Source organism: Notothenia rossii (assembly GCF_949606895.1).
Source record: "Notothenia rossii genome assembly, chromosome: 7".
Lineage (NCBI taxonomy): Eukaryota > Metazoa > Chordata > Actinopteri > Perciformes > Nototheniidae > Notothenia > Notothenia rossii.
Window position 1 is genome coordinate 9,840,105 of NC_136905.1, and position 19,476 is coordinate 9,859,580.

The 19,476-nt window shown below is 42.1% G+C and overlaps 1 protein-coding gene and 1 pseudogene across 2 annotated transcripts; one reads left to right on the forward strand and one right to left on the reverse strand.

The window, feature by feature from the left end:
- Positions 1-6,751: 6,751 nt before the first annotated feature.
- Positions 6,752-8,149, reverse strand: LOC307047157 (apolipoprotein A-IV-like). The gene is made up of 4 exons (XM_079693899.1): positions 8,038-8,149; positions 7,911-7,955; positions 7,643-7,793; positions 6,752-7,531 (listed from the first exon to the last, which is right to left on the reverse strand). The coding sequence occupies exons 2-4, from the start codon at positions 7,948-7,950 to the stop codon at positions 6,967-6,969; spliced, it is 756 nt and encodes a 251-aa protein (XP_079550025.1). The 5' UTR covers positions 7,951-7,955; positions 8,038-8,149; the 3' UTR covers positions 6,752-6,966.
- A 1,910-nt stretch (positions 8,150-10,059) lies between these two features.
- LOC307047158 lies at positions 10,060-19,091 on the forward strand (annotated as a pseudogene). The gene is made up of 4 exons (XR_013810529.1): positions 10,060-10,274; positions 10,380-10,432; positions 17,689-17,839; positions 17,973-19,091. The product of XR_013810529.1 is annotated as an uncharacterized misc_RNA (transcript).
- The last annotated feature ends 385 nt before the right edge of the window (positions 19,092-19,476 follow it).

The window sequence follows — 19,476 nt, forward strand, 5'->3', positions numbered from 1 at the left end:
CAGCTGGATTTAGGGACAGGTTTGTTTGAGATACAGAACCCTGCAAAGCCTTATGTCACAATTCCAGTAGGCAATAACACCAAACATGATGTCACCTTACCACGCAAGACAGCCCTGGGCGTATTGCAGCACATTGAAAGGTTTGTGGATGCTGAATCTCCTGACAAGACAACATATACTACAACAGTCAATGAGGTCTCAACTCAACCCCTTGAACCAATCCAAAAAGCTGAGCCGATTCCACCCCTGTGGCACCCCCCAGTGGACCTCAGTCACTTGGAGGAGGAACAACAAGAGATTGCCAAGAGAATGTTGTACGAAGAATCAAAGGCTTTTGCGAGGGACGGAAATGACATTGGCTGTAACCCTAGCCTACAAATGGTGATAAATCTGAAGGACGATATTCCAGTGCAAAGGACGTATACTTCCATACCAAAGCCGCTTTTGAGGGAGGTCAAAGAATATATTCAAGACCTACTGGTGAAGGGATGGATTGTTAAATCCAAGTCTTCCTATTCTGCCCCTGTTGTGTGCGTGCGGAAGAAAGATGGCTCTTTGCGCCTTTGTATAGACTATCGCCTGCTCAATCAGAAAACTGTACCAGACCGACACCCACTGCCTCGGATACGGGACCTACTGGACACCTTGGGGGGATACTCTTGGTTCAGCATCCTTGACCAGGGTAAGGCATACCACCAGGGTTTTGTGGCTGAAGGTTCATGCCATCTGACCGCCTTCATCACACCCTGGGGGCTTTATGAGTGGGTGAGAATCCCGTTTGGTCTTACGAATGCACCAGCAGCTTTTCAGAGGAGTATGGAGGAGATGTTGAGTTCTTTGAGAGATGAGTGCTGTATACCTTACCTGGACGACATCCTGTGTTACTCCCAGATCTTTGAAAATCATGTGGAGGTGGTTCGGAAAGTGCTCCAAGCGATACAGAGTCAGGGAGTGAAGCTCCGCCCTGAGAAGTGTGAGGTGTTCAGGGGAGAAGTTCGCTATGTCGGACGCCTGGTCTCTGGTGAGGGTGTTCGAGTCGACCCCAAAGATCTAGAAGCTGTACTGGCCCTGAAAGCGAAAACACCGAAGACCGTAGGTGACCTGAGAAGAGTCCTCGGCTTTCTCAGTTACTACAGGTCGTACATACAAGACTTCTCAAAGATAGCAAAGCCATTATACGAGTTGCTCCAAGTGAAAGCCTCAACACAAGCTCGACAGATCAAAGCTAAAGGCCCCCAGCTGTCATCCAGGGCGCCTATAGAGTGGACTGCTGTGCATCAGACTACACTTGAGGAACTGGTTGACATGTTAACTCATCCTCCAGTTCTCGGATACCCAGACTTTGACATGCCATTTGTCTTGCATACCGATGCATCGGAGCAAGGACTGGGAGCAGTTCTTTACCAACAGCAGGACGAAAAGCTGCGAGTCATTGGCTATGGGTCACGAACCTTGACACCGGCTGAAAGGAATTATCATTTGCACAGCGGCAAATTAGAGTTCCTTGCGCTAAAGTGGGCAGTGTGTGAGAAGTTTAGAGATTACCTCTTTTATGCTCCTCACTTCACCATCTACACTGACAACAATCCACTTACTTATGTTATGAGCACGGCCAAACTCAATGCGGTCGGTCACCGTTGGGTGGGGGAGTTGTCAGACTTCCGCTTTAACATTAAGTACAGACCTGGAAGAATGAACATTGATGCGGATACACTGTCCCGTATCCCTCTTGATATTGACCACTACATGTCAACGTGCACAGAAGAGTTGTCGCAAGATGTGGTGAGTGCAACCTGGGAAGGAGGTCAAGCAGCTCAGAGAAAAGATGTTGCCTGGGTAGCTGCCCTCTCTGCCTCCTCCCTTGATGTTATCCCACAGCCGTGCACACCTCTACAGGAAATAAGTCACAATGAGTTGGTTCAAGCCCAAAGGGAAGACCAAACGATTGGAGAGATCGTAAGGCTAAAAGAAGTTAGTGATAAACTTTCAGATGATATGAGGAGGTCAGTCAAGGGAACCGCGTGTAAGCTTCTCCACGAGTGGAACCGTCTACACCTTGAAGATGGAATCCTATATCGGCGGACACCAGAGAGAAAACAGCTTGTCCTACCTCTGAAATATCAGTCTTTTGTCTTGAAGCACCTTCATGATAACATGGGACATGTAGGCACAGAGAGAGTCATTCAACTAGCCAGAGAAAGGTTTTACTGGCCTCATATGAAAAGATTCATAGAGGATTATGTGACAAAGAAATGCTGTTGCATTAAACAGAAGAAACCAACGGTCCATGTGCGTGCACCAATGAGCAGCATGAAGTCTAACTCACCCCTGGAACTGGTCTGCATTGACTACTTGCACCTTGAGAAAAGTAAAGGAGGCTATGAATATATCTTGGTGGTAGTCGACCACTTCACAAGGTTCGCACAGGCCTATGCAACCAAAAATAAATCCGGACGGACAGCAGCAGAGCGGATTTATAATGACTTTATACCCCGTTTTGGGTTCCCCAACAAACTGCACCATGATCAAGGAAGAGAATTCGAGAATGATCTCTTTCGAACACTCGGGCAGCTAGCTGGAGTAGGTCACTCTCGAACATCTCCTTACCACCCACAAAGTAATCCAGCTGAGCGGTTCAACCGAACTCTGTTACAGATGCTGCGAACGCTGACAGACAAAGAAAAAGAGACATGGAAAGAACATCTTCCACAGGTTATACACGCATATAACTGCACACGTCACGAATCGACCAGTTATTCGCCTCACTTTCTGCTCTATGGTCGTCAACCTCGTCTCCCTGTGGATCTCCTATTCGGCCTATCAGAGGAGACAGATCCAGTAACACACAAAGGATATGCTGAGAAATGGCGCGACAGGATGACAGAAGCATATCGGATTGCTACTGATAACAGTCTGGCGTCTAGTGCAAAGGGCAAGTCCTATTATGATCAGAAGGCGAGGGGAGTGGTTCTGAAGCAAGGGGATAGAGTGTTAGTCAGGAACCTAAGTGAGCGCGGAGGGCCTGGTAAGTTGCGTTCCTATTGGGAGAAGAGGATATATGTGGTAAAGGAACAGGTTTCAGATAACCCAGTATATGTCGTCCATCCAGAAAGTGATGCAAAAGGGAAAATCAGAACCCTGCACAGAAACCTGCTTCTGCTTGTCAATGACTTGCCAGTGGAATTCCCACCACAGTTAGTCAAACCAACCCCAAAGCCATCACAGAAGCAAGGAAGCCATCCAAGGAGACAAAGGGATGTGAGAGACCAAAATGCTGAGACATCTGATTCAGAGGATGAGTCAACAGGAGGTTACTGGTTGCGGGTACCAGCAAATCGGGCTAGGCCTATCATAACAGGTACTCCAAAGAGACCAATTATGTTAAGAAGAGAGCAGAGACCAGTGTTGGAACAACAACCTTCTGAGGAGATGTTTGGAAAGACTACCAGGAACTCTGGTGTAGAGAGACAGTTAGAGTTCCAAACTTTACCTGACATGGACATTGCGCAACGGGAAACTGGAGGACAGGCTAGAGGCCTTTGTGAAGAAGAGTACTCTTCAGACAGGGGTGAACTTCAACTTGAGGATGAACCGGAAATCTCTCATCAAACTGACTTAGAGGAGGACAATGAGCAGACAACCCCCAATGTACCTCAGAACAAAGATGAGCAAGAGTTGCCTCAACGTGCATGTCCCGAGGAACGGGTACAAGACCCTGAACCTGACTCACCTGTCCCACTGAGACGGTCTACTCGGGAGAGACGACCAGGTCAGATCCTCACCTACTCATCTCTTGGCCTCCCAACATACCAGTCGGGTCCAACAGTAAATGCTATGGATACATACCTCATGCCCTACACTCACCTTTGGTATTCACAAACATGCCCACCATCATTCCACTACACACCCCTCATTCCATATCCCCATTCAAATCCCGGACGAGCCCCCAAGAACTGTTACGGGTCCCCAATATGAGGACCACAGTAACAGTGATGATACCTGTATGGTGCAGATGAAACAGAAGTAATGAGGACACGTTGTGTTCGGTTTCCTTCCAGATTACTTCTGAGGAAACCCCGGGAACGTCCGTCGCTTTAATCGGTACCCCGGAACCATTGAATCAAACACAAACGTTCCGCCTCACTACTCACTGCATCTATCAACCCCGTTAATGACATGAAAATAACAGATGTACAAAATAAATGCATGTTCTAACTCTAAATAATAATAATAATTATATTAATGTGGTCACACATCCCAGGGGTGCCACATAGGCTTAAACCTAATTCTAGTTTTAACTATAGTAAACCATCTTTTATTTATAGCATGTACTTCACTGTATTATAGTGTACATTTACACAACACAGACATTTGAAACACCTTGGAAATCGATTTCAATACATTAACTCAAATTCAGTAAATAGTGTGACTGTCTGTTGCTGTAAGTACAACTTGTCAATTAAATGGTTAATGTCATGAAAAATTAGTCAATACAATAAAAATGTGGTTTTAATAATCAATTGCATAGTGATCAGTTTAACCCTGACATATATGATCCCTATCATTTGTACTAACACATTTATGGTCACAACACCAAACATCACAGTATTACAGGTATTTCATACGTTCTTATATGCTGTTTTAAGTTGTGATACAACAACTCCCACCAGTATAATATCCACCAATAGTTTTTACTCTTTTGTGTACCCCTTTTTTGATTTGTGTTTATAACAAAAAAAGTAAATAAATATCAAATCTGCTGAATTACTCTGCATGTGGCACATTTACTGGTCCCGTCATGAGCTGAGTCCAGATGTGCTTCAAGGTATCAAAAGCATCAACGCTAGCAGGAGGGTGAGGACAGGAGAACACACCAAACCAGGAGAGAAGCCAGACATGCTGTAGCCGGAAGAAAGGAATGGATTCATTTAAATAAGAGCATTTTTCACACATGTCCCATATTGCTTGTAACATTTAGTTTAATATGAATATTCAAAATTATATTTTGTAAACCCGAGAAAGAACGAGATCGCGGGTACAAGCGGCCGAGATGGGTTTTCTCCGCAGGGTGGCTGGTGTCTCCCTTAGGGATAAGGTTAGAAGTTCGGTCATCCGGGAGGGACTCGGAGTTGAACCGCTCCTCCTTCGCGTCGAAAGGAGCCAGTTGAGGTGGTTCGGGCACCTAGTTAGGATGCCACCTGGGCGCCTCCCTAGGGAGGTGTTCCAGGCACGTCCAGCTGGGAAGAGACCAAGGGGTAGACCTAGAACCAGATGGAGGGATTATATCTCTTCTCTGGCCTGGGAGCGCCTTGGGATCCCCCAGTCAGAGCTGGTTGATGTGGCCAGGGAAAATAAAGTTTGGGGGTCTCTGCTGGAACTGCTACCTCCGCGACCCGACCACGGATAAGCGGGAGAAGATGGATGGATGGATGGATATTTTGTAAAAATTAAAGTACCCTCAACAGCATTACATTTGACTTTTAAAGTCAACTATTTTCATAGTTTACAAGTTAATGCATCGTTAGTGTGTGAGTAAATGTGAAGACCTGTCATCGGTGGTTCTTGGAGGGTCAGGGTGATCGTAAAAAACACATAGCATAATTTGATAGCAGTATAATCAGATGTTTTATTTTTCAAATGAGTATATTTTTCAGCGCTACAAAATACAATTTATTTTTTGCCTAATACGGACATTGATATGAACATGGGTATATATATATTGTTATATACATGTCGTTGATTTGCATTTGTAAAGTTTTATAGAGCTTTGCAGTAGTTTGAATAGTCTTATTGAATGTAACACTTAGAAGTTCTGCATTTACAATTAGGGCAGATATATTTTGTGGGACTCAGTTTGAGCAATAAATATAAACTTTGGCCTCATGCTATAAGTGCATTTATTGTTAGTTACTCACTGAAGCTTCATAAAGAATCAGTCAGAAACAAGTTATTTCCCTGTCCAAATAAAGGTATGTAATCTTCAAGGGTGATGTTTGTAATGAATGATTTGGCCTGATATATCTAGATAACACTTTTCCACCGTATTCACCTGGGAACGCATGCACATTGCTTGTGTGTCTTGTGTGCATGAGTGTAAAGTTAGTATTGTATTTGGACTCTGGACCTCCACGTTGGATGCCGGCAGCATCACTAGAGGTGGATAAGGCTTTGTTTTGGATGTTTACAACTATAAGACATTGCACAACTTTTTTCCACCATGGAAGAATTTTTGTTGTTTCCAAAGTAGCATTAAAATAAAATTGAATAAAATGCAGATTCACATGATTTTTAGGGCTTTTAAAAAAAATGAAATCTAATGGGATGAATCAATACCTGTGTATCTAGGCCTCTCTCACAGTACCTTGGTCATCCATGTTTTTGAAAACATTTCCCAATTGTAGTATTGAAAACAGGAAGGTGCAGTTTCATGGCAAGCATTGACAAGTATCGGAATAGGAACATAATTCTGCCTCTGGATAAAGATTGAGACGAAACTGTGACCAGAGCCAGGACATGTTAAGACATGGAAGAAATACAAGTTACCTCCTATGAAAAAAGCAGCACATGCCCCACTGTGACCACAGCAGTCCCTCTTTATGTTTATGTAACCATTTGTTTGTTTTAGAGATGTTTTGATAATTCACTGTATGATCTAAACAGCGTAAGTATAAAATATATATTTAGTGTTTTTTTTAGGATTACATTTATTGTAGATTTACATCATCTGTAATCGACTAGAAATACAAAAGTATTGTTTGCAGATGCAAGTATTTATTTTTGATAACTTAAAAGAGATTACAAAAAAGTCACAGTTTCCAACTTCAAAACACAAATATTTACAATTTCGACAAGTGCAGAGCTTTGCCACTTGTAATAAATATTAGTTTAATTTGGTTTACAGTATATTACATGCTTCCAACAGAGGTCGGCATCCTGATGAAAGATGGAGCAGGTGTGGAGGTGGACTTAGTTGCCCTTGATAAAGGACTCGTAGAGGGACGTGAGCTGGGCCTGGAGGTCCTGGGCGTACGGGTCCAACTTTTCCTTCAGGTCCTCAGCATAGGGGGCCACCATCTGTTTCACCAGGTCTGCTCTCTGCATCAGCTCCACATGGACCTTCTCGGTCACGGGGGCCACGCGCTCCTGGAAGTCCTGCAGGTGCTGGTCCACCTTCAGCTTCAGGTCGTCGGTGTAGGGCCCGAGCTGAGCCTGCAGGTCCTTCACACTCTGCTTCAGCTCCTCGCTCTTCTGCTCCAGGGTGGCTCTTAGGGCCTCGGTGTCAAGGGACTCAGCGTAGGGGGCCAGCTCCTGTTTGAGCTGCTCCACTCTCTGGTGGATCTGGACCTTCATGTCGTCGGTGTAGGGCTCCAGCTTGCCCCTGACAGTGCTCAGCTCCTTGGTCAGAACATTTCTCAGTACATCAGCCTCTGCGGTGATCTTGGTCATCAGGTCTTGGGCGGCAGGGGGGAGCTGCTCCTGCAGGGAGACGGCATACTGGCTGGCAATGTCAGTGCTGTCGGCCAGACGGGCACTGGAAGACACGCAGGGTGAAGGTTAGACAATCAGACGTTTTTGTGTAATACCATGCCAACCACACATGCCACTAATAGTCACCATGGTTCCTGTGTGTCACACTACTTACTTGACTTCCTGTCCAAACTCAGATTTCCTGATCATCTGGAGGGTGTCATCAGCTGTTTGGGTGGCCTTCCCAATGTAGTCCCAGAAAGCATCAGTCAGCACTTCAAGCTGTGGCTTAGGTGCATCAGCATAAAAGATGTTGGCATCGCAGCCTGTTGGACGGACACAGAAGCAGCTTTATAAATGCAGTTCATATTAATAGCTCTTAGTTGGGTAAACCATACAGAGTGATGTAGAAAAGACACTTGAGAAAGCAAAAAAAAACTTACCAGACAGTACAGCAATGGCGAGTACAAGGAATACCTTCATGATTGCTGAAAGACAGTTATAAGATTGTTAGTTTTCAGACTTCATTATTGTGTCATGTGATGTATTGAAATCTAGTGTAATTCTCACCTGCTTTTGGCTTGTGCGTCTCTCAGAGTTAAGCGTGTTTGTGAATGACAGACTGGTGCTTCCATGTATATATACTGAAGCACAGAACAGTTGTAGTCAAGAGCTCAAAGTCCAGGAGTCAAGTTCCATGTTGTCACAATTGTAAGGGAAACTTCCGTGTAGCAATGCAGTGGGAGTCACCGACTCATGAAGGAGCTTTGATGTCAAACACTGATGGTTTATTACAGGAGCTTCGGCCGGAGAATTCACATCACAAGTCCAAGAGCCAGAGGTTCTGACTTCACGTTAGAGTTGCCACGTCAATCCTGAAGAACTCTACCCCAGACCCATGTATTTAGCTAGTTCAGAGAGAAAAATCAACATGGTGCATAACAAGATAGAATCATAACACCTCTATCAGCTGACGCCAACAGGCAGGAACAGGGAGAAAGAACACTGAGGGCACAGCAGCTAAGGTTACAGGTGTGCTCAGTCAGGACAGTTTGAACTGATAAACTGGGTCAAAGTTATGGACCTTGGAAAACATTTCCCCAACAACAATGACTCTCCTCCTGACTCCTCTGCTTCCGCACTGCTATCACATGAGCTGCTGAGCCTCCAACGCAGGCGCACAGACACAACCTTTACAGTTTTCACAGGCAATATGGCTTTTGGAACAATAAAACCAATGTACCATGAATATCGCAATAGTTCTTGTTTGACCCCTTTTTATAAAGCATCTAGGACATAGTAACCGTCGTTGGTATTCCTTTCATTCCTCGAGAACAGTTTATCTGACCTTCTTCACACTTTACAGATGTAATGCTTCGGATTGTAAAGTGCCGAAGAGGGTCAAATAGGACATGTCCAATATTATAGAAAACAAACAAATGAACAGGACTCTGGGCCGGAGCAGGTCAGGGCTCTGAATACTGAGTTGATCATGTCATCATGTCTGCAGCAGGCTATTACCCACCCAGTTCAGTCACAATTGCTGCTGGGTATACAAAAATTACAACCCAACTTCACACGTTTGCTGTTCTAACCTATTAGACTAGGAACTTTGTTTTTTGACAAAGACATATGCCATCAACATTGATACAGGAATGTGTCTCAAATAGGTGCAGCAGACCTTGAGACGATTGACTTAAACTAAGGGCATTTCTAAAGGCAAAATATCCCAGCTAATTAAATCCTTGATTTACCTTATAACCAGTTATCTCAAAGCCAGTGTCTATCTCATTTTGGAACCCGATACATACAGACATTGAGGAATGAAAAAAAAAAACGTATCATAAGGACTCAAAAAGAAGGCAGTGTCCAGGGTTAAGTTGTTTCTACGAGTTGTTCAAGCAGCGATTCTATAGACTAAGGCCGGTTTTTCATGGGCACTATACATATTTTGAATACCAAAAGAAGTAGAAGATATATACATATCAAGTTTAGCCCACTTGTAGAAAAGTCTTAGAATACTATCATGGTAAAATGAGAATAGTCGTTTCTATAAAATGTTACATGTTCAAGTCTGAGACATTGTGAGTTGGACACTGTCTATAGAAAAAATGGAAAAACAAAACTGTTGATCTATGGTTTGCCTTGTGTGAAACTGAGGCTACTTTGTCCTCTGAAAGCTGACGGTGTTGGTGTCTGCTGACCTTTGGCCAAACTGACCCATAGGACTCATAGCATGACAGACTAGAACCACAAGCTACTGTGAAGTTGGTTGGCAACATGGCAAACTAATAGTGACAATAGATCAACCACTGTAAATCTAATCAAAGCTGGACATCAGAGACATAAGAAGAGGGATTTTGCCATTCCTGGCAAAGCGTTATCTGTGGTGATGCAGAGCTGGCATAAAAGTGATTACAGAGCTACTTTTGAAGACAGGAGGGCTTTTGAGGACAAGGTCCAACACCGAGGAAAACACATATTTAGGCCAAATCATGATAAAAAGGCAAGTAACTAAATCAATAGTGTTTGGTAGATGATAACTGACATATGAAACTGTTTATAATAAATTATTTGCTTGGTGTGTCTGTGCATTGGTACAACAATATGGGGTTGTGCATGATTGTTGCGTGGTGTCTAGCACTGGGTGTCAGTGAGGATAGCAGGGTGAGGCAAGGTGACAGCAAGACACTAGCCCCTGTACTTTGGGATCATTAGAGTCCGTATTGCTTTATAAAACCTGCAGAACCTGACCAGCTCAACACAAGCAGTGCCAAGTGGATTTGTAGATACAACAACAAACTCAGGTGAGAGGATGAAGGATTGCCTCGGAGTAGCTTCTGTATTTTTTCTTTTTAAACTAAATCTTAGTGAACATGCTTTACTAACTATCTTTGTATCTCCTTGTTTAGATATATCAGAGCCATGAAGCTCCTTGTTGTGCTCGTCCTTTCCGTTTTCACTGGTGAGTATGGTGGAAAAATATCCCTATTTGTTTTGGAGTGTGACCCTCAAGTCAAAAGACTTCAAGGAAAAATATAGAATTGCAATGAGATTTTTGGACCACTCAAATAACTTTTAAATAACACCCAGAAATTCCTTGGATGTGAAATGAACTGATCACACACACATTAATATACTGGTGTGTACTGATATGGAACCTTTTATGGGTGACCATATAAGGAGCCAGACTGTTCATCATTTAATTTCAAACCTTTATGTATGCAGGTGAATCCCATTGAGTTCATTGATCTCTTTTTCAAGGGTGACCTGCTGCAAGTAGGTTCCACATGAATACATATAAACACAAAACAACAGAAAAACAAAAAGGACATCATACAGCATATTTACAGCGACTACAATTAACATAGCTAGTGACATTTACAGGTTCCAACAGTTTCCGATTGGATAGCATCTATCCTTGCTTCAAAAACATTTAGCAGAACCAAATTGCTCAGCTTCCATTCCTTTTGCAGACTGTTCCAAGTTAGTGGAGCTGCACATCTAAAAGCTATCTTCCCTAAAACAGTCCTAGCAGTTGGCACATTTAATAAAAACCACAGCATGCAATCTCAGGCAGTAGCCACTTACAATTCGCCGTGAGATCAGGGAGCAGATGTAGGATGGAAGTTTCCCTAACATGGCTGTAGCGGCCAAAATCATATAGAAATAAAACAGATAATTAACTTAAAATAATACAGCCGCTGAGGCACTAGTTAGCGGATCTTACGCAGGGCAATGATCCAGGTCCAGACAAGATTCTCCATTTGTGCAGTTTATTCCGATAACAAAGTCGAACAGGTTTTCTATATCCCTTTTCCTTAAGCCTTTCCTTTTGCTGGCTTGAAACACCCTGGTAAAAAACCGTTTGCCTACTAGTGCTCTGGCTCCCACTTCCACCTGTCTCCAATATATACAATTACACCAGGTGCTCTAATCACCCAGTGCCCAAAACATGCCTTCAAAATACAGTTAGTGAAGGCAAACCTGCCCTTGCATACAGGGTAAAGTGATGGGTTAATGCTTTACAGTTTGTCACAAATCTCAGTGCACTGTGATACGCAGCATCTAACTTGTTTACGTAATTTGCAGGTGCATTCGTATAAATCAGATCACCATAGCACAGGTAAAAAGGTCACAGTGAGTAGCCTTTTCCTGGCCTCAAGCGAGAAGCAGGACTTGTTCCTGTAAAATAAACCTAGCCTAACCCTCAGTTTTTTATTATTTAATAAGGTGGCCTCCCCTCCTTTTATTAAAGGTAGGACATAAGCTGACATCCATATTTTTGGAATTGTATTTGTGCTGAGGGAGAGGTTAAAAAGAGTAGTAAGAGGCGGAGCAATAAAATCTGCAGCTATCTTTAAAAAGAAAGGTTCTACGTTGTCCGGGCCAGCCGGTTTCTTAGGATCTAACTTGGTTAAGGCTTCACGAACAACATCAATAGTAAAAGGAGTAAAACTGAAAGGGTTTTCCAGACCACATTGTTCAGAGTCACGGACTGTGGTGTTCACAGAAGCAGAGTTAGTGACAGAATCAAACAGAGCCACAGGACACAAAAAGGTCATTAAAACAATTTAACATAGTAGCCCTGTCCGATATTGTGCCAGATGCTGTGGTAAGGCACGGAGGTATAGCTCATTACGGATTTCACCGGTGGATATCGATTTTATGGCTTTCCAAAATTCTCCAGGATTATTCAGGTTCTTTGTGGTAACTGACAGATAATACTTCAAATTAGCACTTTTTACTTGTGATGTGAAGCTATTTCTTAACTGCCTAAAGCGTAGCCATTCTACTTCTGAGCCTGATTTCCTAGCCTTTGCCCAGGCCTTGTTTCTCTCATGAAGAAGACTAGATAATTCAGCAGAAAACCAAGGATCTTCTCGTCCCTTCACTCTAAATTTACGCAGGGGTGCATGTCTATCTATAATTTCCATAAAACCAAGATAAAAATAAGACAATCATCTAATCCAGGGCTTCTCAAACTCCGGACCAAGATCCGGACCAAACTGCAAATCAATCCGGACCGAACCCTGTGTCCCATTATAATAAAAAAAAAAAAAAAAATTCAGACTGATGTAAATTAAAGTCGACCTATTATGCTATATTGAAAAAATATATTGTAGGGCCATACCTATACAACACATGTCTGTGAAGTTTTTTGCTTAAAATACCAAACAGTTCACCCATTGTAACCATGCCTCATACTGCTCATACCCCTCTTTTGCAGCCCTGTTAGCTTGAAAAAACAAAAAGAGGAGGCGGAGCTAATGCCTGATCAGAATTCTACCGGAGATAAAGTTAAATTCTGCTGTGATAAAATGCCTTCCTGTTCTAAACCACATCAAAGACTATTTCTGAAACAGTATGGAGCTCAAATGCTTTTTCTGTTACGGGTTTATCACAAGGTGAGTTCCTTTTTTTATTTCCTGCTTTTTAAACACATGTGCTCTACACAGTACAGGTTAGCTCTGAGTGTTAGCGAGGCTTGCTAATGTAAACAAAGGCGAGATTACGTCCAAAACACGTCAGGCATTGTTTCTGATAGCAATTTTCTGTGTGTTGTAAACTGTGATCGTTATTCTCGCGCACAGGAGAGAAGCTTTAAAAATGAGACTAAATGGAGTCTCTGAGAAGATTCAATTGGATACTTTAATTAAAGCAAAAAGGCGCGGTAGTGTTACAAGCAGGTTATTGTTCAGGTGAGGAGAGATAGCTGCAGCTTCCACTCCAGTGGTCGGCCGTGAAGAAGTGCTCACAAGCCTCTGTCCTTCCCGCTTGCTGGCTGTTTGCTCCTCCTCTCTGGGAGCTGTAGTGACGTAGGGGGTTTCCCCATCGTTCTTCTGAGTCCGATATTGCGTTATACGGAGGATTCCGACATTTTACATTCATTGCTTACTTCCACATGCCTTTTCTCCTCCTTATCACTTTCATAACTTTATATGTAATACATGTTAACGGCGTCAATAGCAACTTTAATGATACTAATGGACGGTAGTCCCGGATGTCGTCATGAAGGATTTTCAGAATAAAAGCTTGGTATTGGGAACTTCCGGTTTTTTCCAGAATAAAATAGCATTTAAATGACGGTATGTTCTAACTAAATTATGCCATCAAAACCTTGATTTTAATTTCTAACAGGGTCCGCTGCCGATTTGAAGTCAGATCGGCAGCAAATCTGTATCCGTTCGTTGTACCCCTGTTTTTAAAAGATTTGGAGAGACAGCAAGCGCATTTCGAGGCATCTGCGGGCAGTGGCAAGTACTTCGTGGTATCTGTGGCAAGTATATGCCACAGATGCCACAACTTGCCGTGGGAAGTATATGCCACAACCATGCCACAACTTGCCGTGGCAAGTATATGCCACAACTTGCCGTGGCAAGTAAATGCCACAAGTTAAGAGTTAAGAGAAGGTTTACGGTAGCTGCCACTCGCCTTCCGTGGCAAATGCTGATATTTAAACCCGTATTTATCGCGCAAAATGTCGCTGTTTTGGCATGACTTTATCGGACTGATCTGTACACAAGACTGATGATCTGTTACTGATGGTCCGATCATATTTTTCAAAAAGATTAAACATTATGTTCTATAGATTTTACTTGGAGAACGTGGTTTGTTAAAATAAATAAACGTGCTATTTTTATGATAATACTCAAGATATATTATTAGTAAGTTGACATAAAGATCTAACATTGTTGACCAGAGGTGGGAAATAGGCCAACTTGTATACTCAAGCACTGTACTTGTGATTTAGAAATAGCCTACTTGTACTTTAGTTGAGTATGTAAATGGTATATTACGTAGTAGGTTACTTACCCCACTACAATTCAGAGGTAAATTGTGTAATTGTAGCCTACTCCCCTACATTTATTTAATACGCTACCTTTAGTTACTTACTACAGATTCTGATTAATGATGATACATATAATCAAGTCTTAAATCAGACTTTATAGTTTCTCCTGGAGTAAATTCACAAGATACCCTACTACAGTATACAAAGTCATTAAAACTAGCTGCACCTTTACCAGCTTTGAGAACACTTTCATGATCAATCATTATAATGAAAACATGTAATATGCACTTTAAGTATATTGTTATGCTAATCATTTTGCGCTTTTACTTGAGTAACATTTTAATGCATGACTTTTACTTGTAACAGAGTATTCCAACATTTAGGTTGGCTACTTCTACTTTTACTTCACACTAGAACCGTCAGGGGTCGCTGTATAGCCTACCTAAAACCACCAACGTGTCAAATGAACGAATGCATTGGTTTTCAAGGTACAATGTTATTTTATTTATCATAACACAATGAGTGTTGCCACTACTCGCCGTGGCATGTGCCTTGGCATTTGTGGCATCTCCCACAGAGGCCACTACTCTGTGGCATCTGTGGCAAGTATATGCCACAGATGCCACAACTTGCCGTGGCAAGTATAGGCTATGCCACAACTTGCCGTGGCAAGTAAATGCCACAACTTGCCGTGGCAAGCATATGCCACAACTTGCCGTGGCAAGTATATGCCACAACTTGCCGTGGCATTTGCGCATGCTGAATGGGAGTTGCCACAAGATGCCAGAGTTAAGAGAAGTTTTACGGTAGCTGCCACTCGCCTTCCGTGGCAAATGCTGATATTTAAACTCGTATTTATCGTGTAAAATGTCGCTGGACTATCACAGGACTGATGTGCGATCTCTATTTTTCAAAAAGATAATAAATGATCATTTATATTCAATTTTACTTGGAATAACCTACTTGGTTTGCTAAAATAAACAAACGTGCTATATCTATGATAGTAGGCTAAACATAGGCCTATATTGTAATAAAAAAAGAAATATTGGCAAGTGAGCGTTGCAACGCAAGCCCTTGGCAATTGTCGCTTCTTGAGGGGAGTTTCCACTGCTTGCTACGATAACCAGGTGTATTGTTACTAGTAAAGACAAATAATTAAAAAATAAATATCTGTATTGACACAGCAACGAGTACAATGGTGTTATTAGACTTGGCTACAGACTTAGGGCAGCTGTAACTGATTGCATTTGCCACTGCTAGTGAGATGCTAAGATTTATATTTGATAAATGAGGCAAAGGACAGTTATATTTGATTGCACACATGTATAAATGTGTTATTTTAAATCCAGGCATATGTAGGCCTACTTAATTTGTATTATTTTCGTTGTTAATAAACAGATTAAAGTCATTGTATCTGTTTTGTTGTTTAATATTTTAATTCTGGTATAACATTTTTATTTAAATGCTTCAGATTATTCTTATTAGATATTGATATCAGTGAATCTAAACAAACCATGTTATTCCGTTAAGACAATCATGACAGTATATTAAAAATCGAGACACAATGCATGCTTTTTTATCCACCCTTTTATTGCGTTTTGAAACTGGCGAACAATTTATATTGTTCGAGTTCTTGACAGAACGCTGAGTCATGCTCATCCGTCTCCCCTTGCCAGCTTTTAAGTGCTTGTAGGCTTTGCGCTTGGTTGTCCTTATCCTTATAGCACAAGTAGGCTATTTCTAAATCACAAGTACAGTAGGCTACTTGAGTATACAAGTTAGCCTATTTCCTATAGCCTATTTCCTATTTCTGTATGATTCCAATCGCTTTTTAAGGTCAAAATCAGCAAATTTGTCGAGCTCCGCTACAACTACGGGTAGCGATGAGAAGTGAGGCAGGGACGAGCTCTGCCTCTCGTAAGCCCACAGTAGCTTGCTGGAGCACGGGCACTAATTTAGCGCGGGCACTTATTTGGTGCCCGCGCTCAAGCCGGTTACTGTGGGGTGAGGTGAATGTGTCACTCCACAGAAACTTGCTGGAAAGCGGGCCCTAAGCGCATGCCTGTTACCATCTCACTGTAGGTCACCAATGTAATGTTTGTAGATCCCTTTATTAAATGTATCCTCGCCATCCATAGTCTCTAAATAACTTATTTAACGTATTAGGCTCGCTGGTCTCATCATATAACGGCAATGAAAAAAGCATCAGGAGAGGCAGCCATAACCTCTGCCGCACTGAAGGGGGCGCACGTGAGCCCACAGGTTCTTGTTGCTACTGTTATTCTACGCAGAGACGGATAGACACAAACAACAAACTATACTTTTGAAACTACAGGAAGATAAGGAGGACTTTTACAAAAAAATAATAGAGATTGTTGTCCAGAAGGAGAGTATGGACTTAATCTTCAAGTCAAGGTAAGACCACAATTGTAATGAAAATGGGATCTTACTAAGAAAGAACAATCCAATATTTGGATTTTGGGTATCCTTTTGTTGAACGGTCTGTTTAAAATGAATCGAAGCATCAGACTAAAAAAGCTTTTGAAAATAACCGAATATTTTCATTAAGGTCAAAATATAATATTTGTAAATCTGACTCTGAAAGAGTCAGTGCCTCACCAGCCATGAACCTCACCGCACGTCACTGATATGTATGTATTGAATGTGTATACAGGGGCGCCTGTTACCGACAGGCAAGTGCTTGGTCCAGAAGGTCCAGACTTTACTGGCATTGATCCGGACGACCTTGTATAAAATTCGCAAGTGGACCTTTCACAAAAAAGTTTGAGTACCCCTGATCTAATCTAATGCTCATTCACACACGCTCACATATGCATCTGGGATTTGGCAGTTCAGTATAGTGCCACTTTACCTCCTTCGGAATATTATTTCGGTTAAAATATCAGAAAACTCGGAAATATTTTGAACCTTCCAACTGTTCTTCAAAAAAAAATTCTGTCAAAGAGAAAGTCTATATGGCCTGCGCTCCCAAGATTTTATTCAGATGCTGTTTCCTACAGTGAGAACAAAACTGGGTAAAATATGCTGTCCCTACAGCTTGGAACAATGTACAGAAGGAGCTGAAACTCTCAGATTTAATCACTATGGGGGAATTCAGGTCCATCCTAAAGGACAGAGAACACAACACCATTGGTAGATGTGAGTGCTCGTATATCCTAAAATCGTTTTAAATGTTGCCAGTTTTGAATGATTTTTAATAGTTTGTTTTACTTCGCATATTGACTGGCTAATGTGCCATTTTATTTGTGTTTTACAGCTGTATTTGTCTGCCTGTCATGTCTGCGTTTTATCTGTTGTAACTTCGTACATGCTGCCCCTCTTGGCCAGGTCACTCTTGGAAAAGAGATTTGAATCTCAATGAGTCTTTTACCTGGTTAAATAAAGGATATGTATTTGTCGTTCAACAGGCTGCAATGCCAACATCTTATATGCTGATGCACCCAATACACAGATTGAATTGCTGACTGAGGCCTTCTGGGACTATTTAGCAACGGCAAAAGACACAGCTGAGGACACCCTCCAGATGATCAGCAAATCACCGTTTGTCAAGCATGTCAAGTAAGTCTAGACAAGACCATTGTTACCATTGTCGACATTCTAATGATGCAAACAAAAAAAAGTATACTGCAAACTGATATGCAATTTCTCCTCACTGAATTCTAAACGTCCCATTGTTCTCGCTCCTTTCTAGTGACCGTCTGGGAGACGGGTTCATGGCTGGCTTCTATTTTGCCTCCGCCGTGCAGGACCTTCCCCCTGCAGCTAAGGACATGATCCACAAAGTCACCAGTGAGACTGGGTTTGTGGAAAGGGAGCTGGCCGCTGCCCTGAAGCCCTACACCGACGACATGGAGGTCCAGATCCAGCAGAGAGTGGAGCTGCTCAAACAGGAGATGGCCCCCTACGCTGAGTCCCTTGACACCGAGGCCCTGAGAGCCGCCCTAGAGCAAAAGAGCGAGGAGCTGAAGCAGAGTGTGAAGGACCTGCAGGCTCAGCTTGGGCCCTACACCGATGACCTGAAGCTAAAGGTGGACAAGCACCTGCAGGACTTCCAGGAGCACGTGGCCCCTGTGGCCGAGCTGGTTCAATATCAGCTGATTCAGAAAGCCATTCAGTTTCGAGATATGGCCGCCCCATACGTTGAGGATCTGAGAGTAAATCTGAACCCCTACGTCCAGGCCCGCCTCACCTCCCTCTACGAGGCCAACGCCAAGTCCAAATAAGTCAACCTCCCCCTCACCTTAAAGGGAAAGTAACTGCATCAACAGAAACACAATAATCTGATCCCAGCACACAAAATGAACAAAACGACAACACAAGCTAACCAGTTATAGATATTTAAAAAAAATAATGATTTGGAGGTTACAAACTGTGTTAGTAAATTAATGAAAAGGGAACAAAGATTGGTAGATTCTGAAAGTGTGAAAAACAGATGTTTTTTCTGCATTGTGAAATCAGACTGGGGAAAGTGGACATGGAAAACTAAAAAGACAAATTGAAGCAGCAAACACATTATGAGCTGCACTGAAGCTCATGAGTTTACTGTGCACCACCTATAATTACTCGTGAAAGCAAGACAGGTGAAAACATTTGGTAACTAAAGTGTACTGAAGAAATGTTGTGTAATATGAAGTAAAAAACTAATGATTGTATTTATAGAAAAGAAAGTTATTTTGAAAGAAGAACATACTAAAAGAGAATGACGTGTTTTTCATAAATTAGTCACTCTGTATCTCCTGTCCACAAGTGAAACCAACACGTACTCAACACGTTGGATCGAGATTGTGTAAATAAACAAGTTGTACAAATATTAAGTTGTGTTTACTACAGAGGGCTACAAAGGGTTTTGTCTGAGACTTAATTAGCAAGGTTTAGAGGTTCTGGTAAGTATTGTTTTTTAAAGTCTTGACGGAGCCAGGATAGTTCTTATCCCTGATTTCAGACTTTGTACTGTAGCATCATTTTAAAACCCATGCATGATGAGAGTGGTATTAATCTTCTTATTTATATATATATGCAAGAGTGCTAACCAACGTACTTACCAACATACTACAGTAATGTCTCTTACATGTCTAATATGTGTAATGTATATTTATAAAGCGCTTTGAGCACCTGTAAAAGCGCTCTAATAAAAAATGTAATGCATTATTATTATTATACTTCTAAACATGTGCAGCTAATCCTTAGATTATGTC

What these genes read in the sequence shown, in the direction of transcription:
- LOC307047157 (XM_079693899.1), bottom strand. Translation starts at nt 7,950, where the DNA reads ATGAAGGTATTCCTTGTACTCGCCATTGCTGTACTGTCTG. An exon ending in CGCCATTGCTGTACTGTCTG is followed by an intron (nt 7,794 to 7,910) that starts GTAAGTTTTTTT and finishes TCCGTCCAACAG; the next exon opens with GCTGCGATGCCAACATCTTT. An exon ending in GAGTTTGGACAGGAAGTCAA is followed by an intron (nt 7,532 to 7,642) that starts GTAAGTAGTGTG and finishes CGTGTCTTCCAG; the next exon opens with TGCCCGTCTGGCCGACAGCA.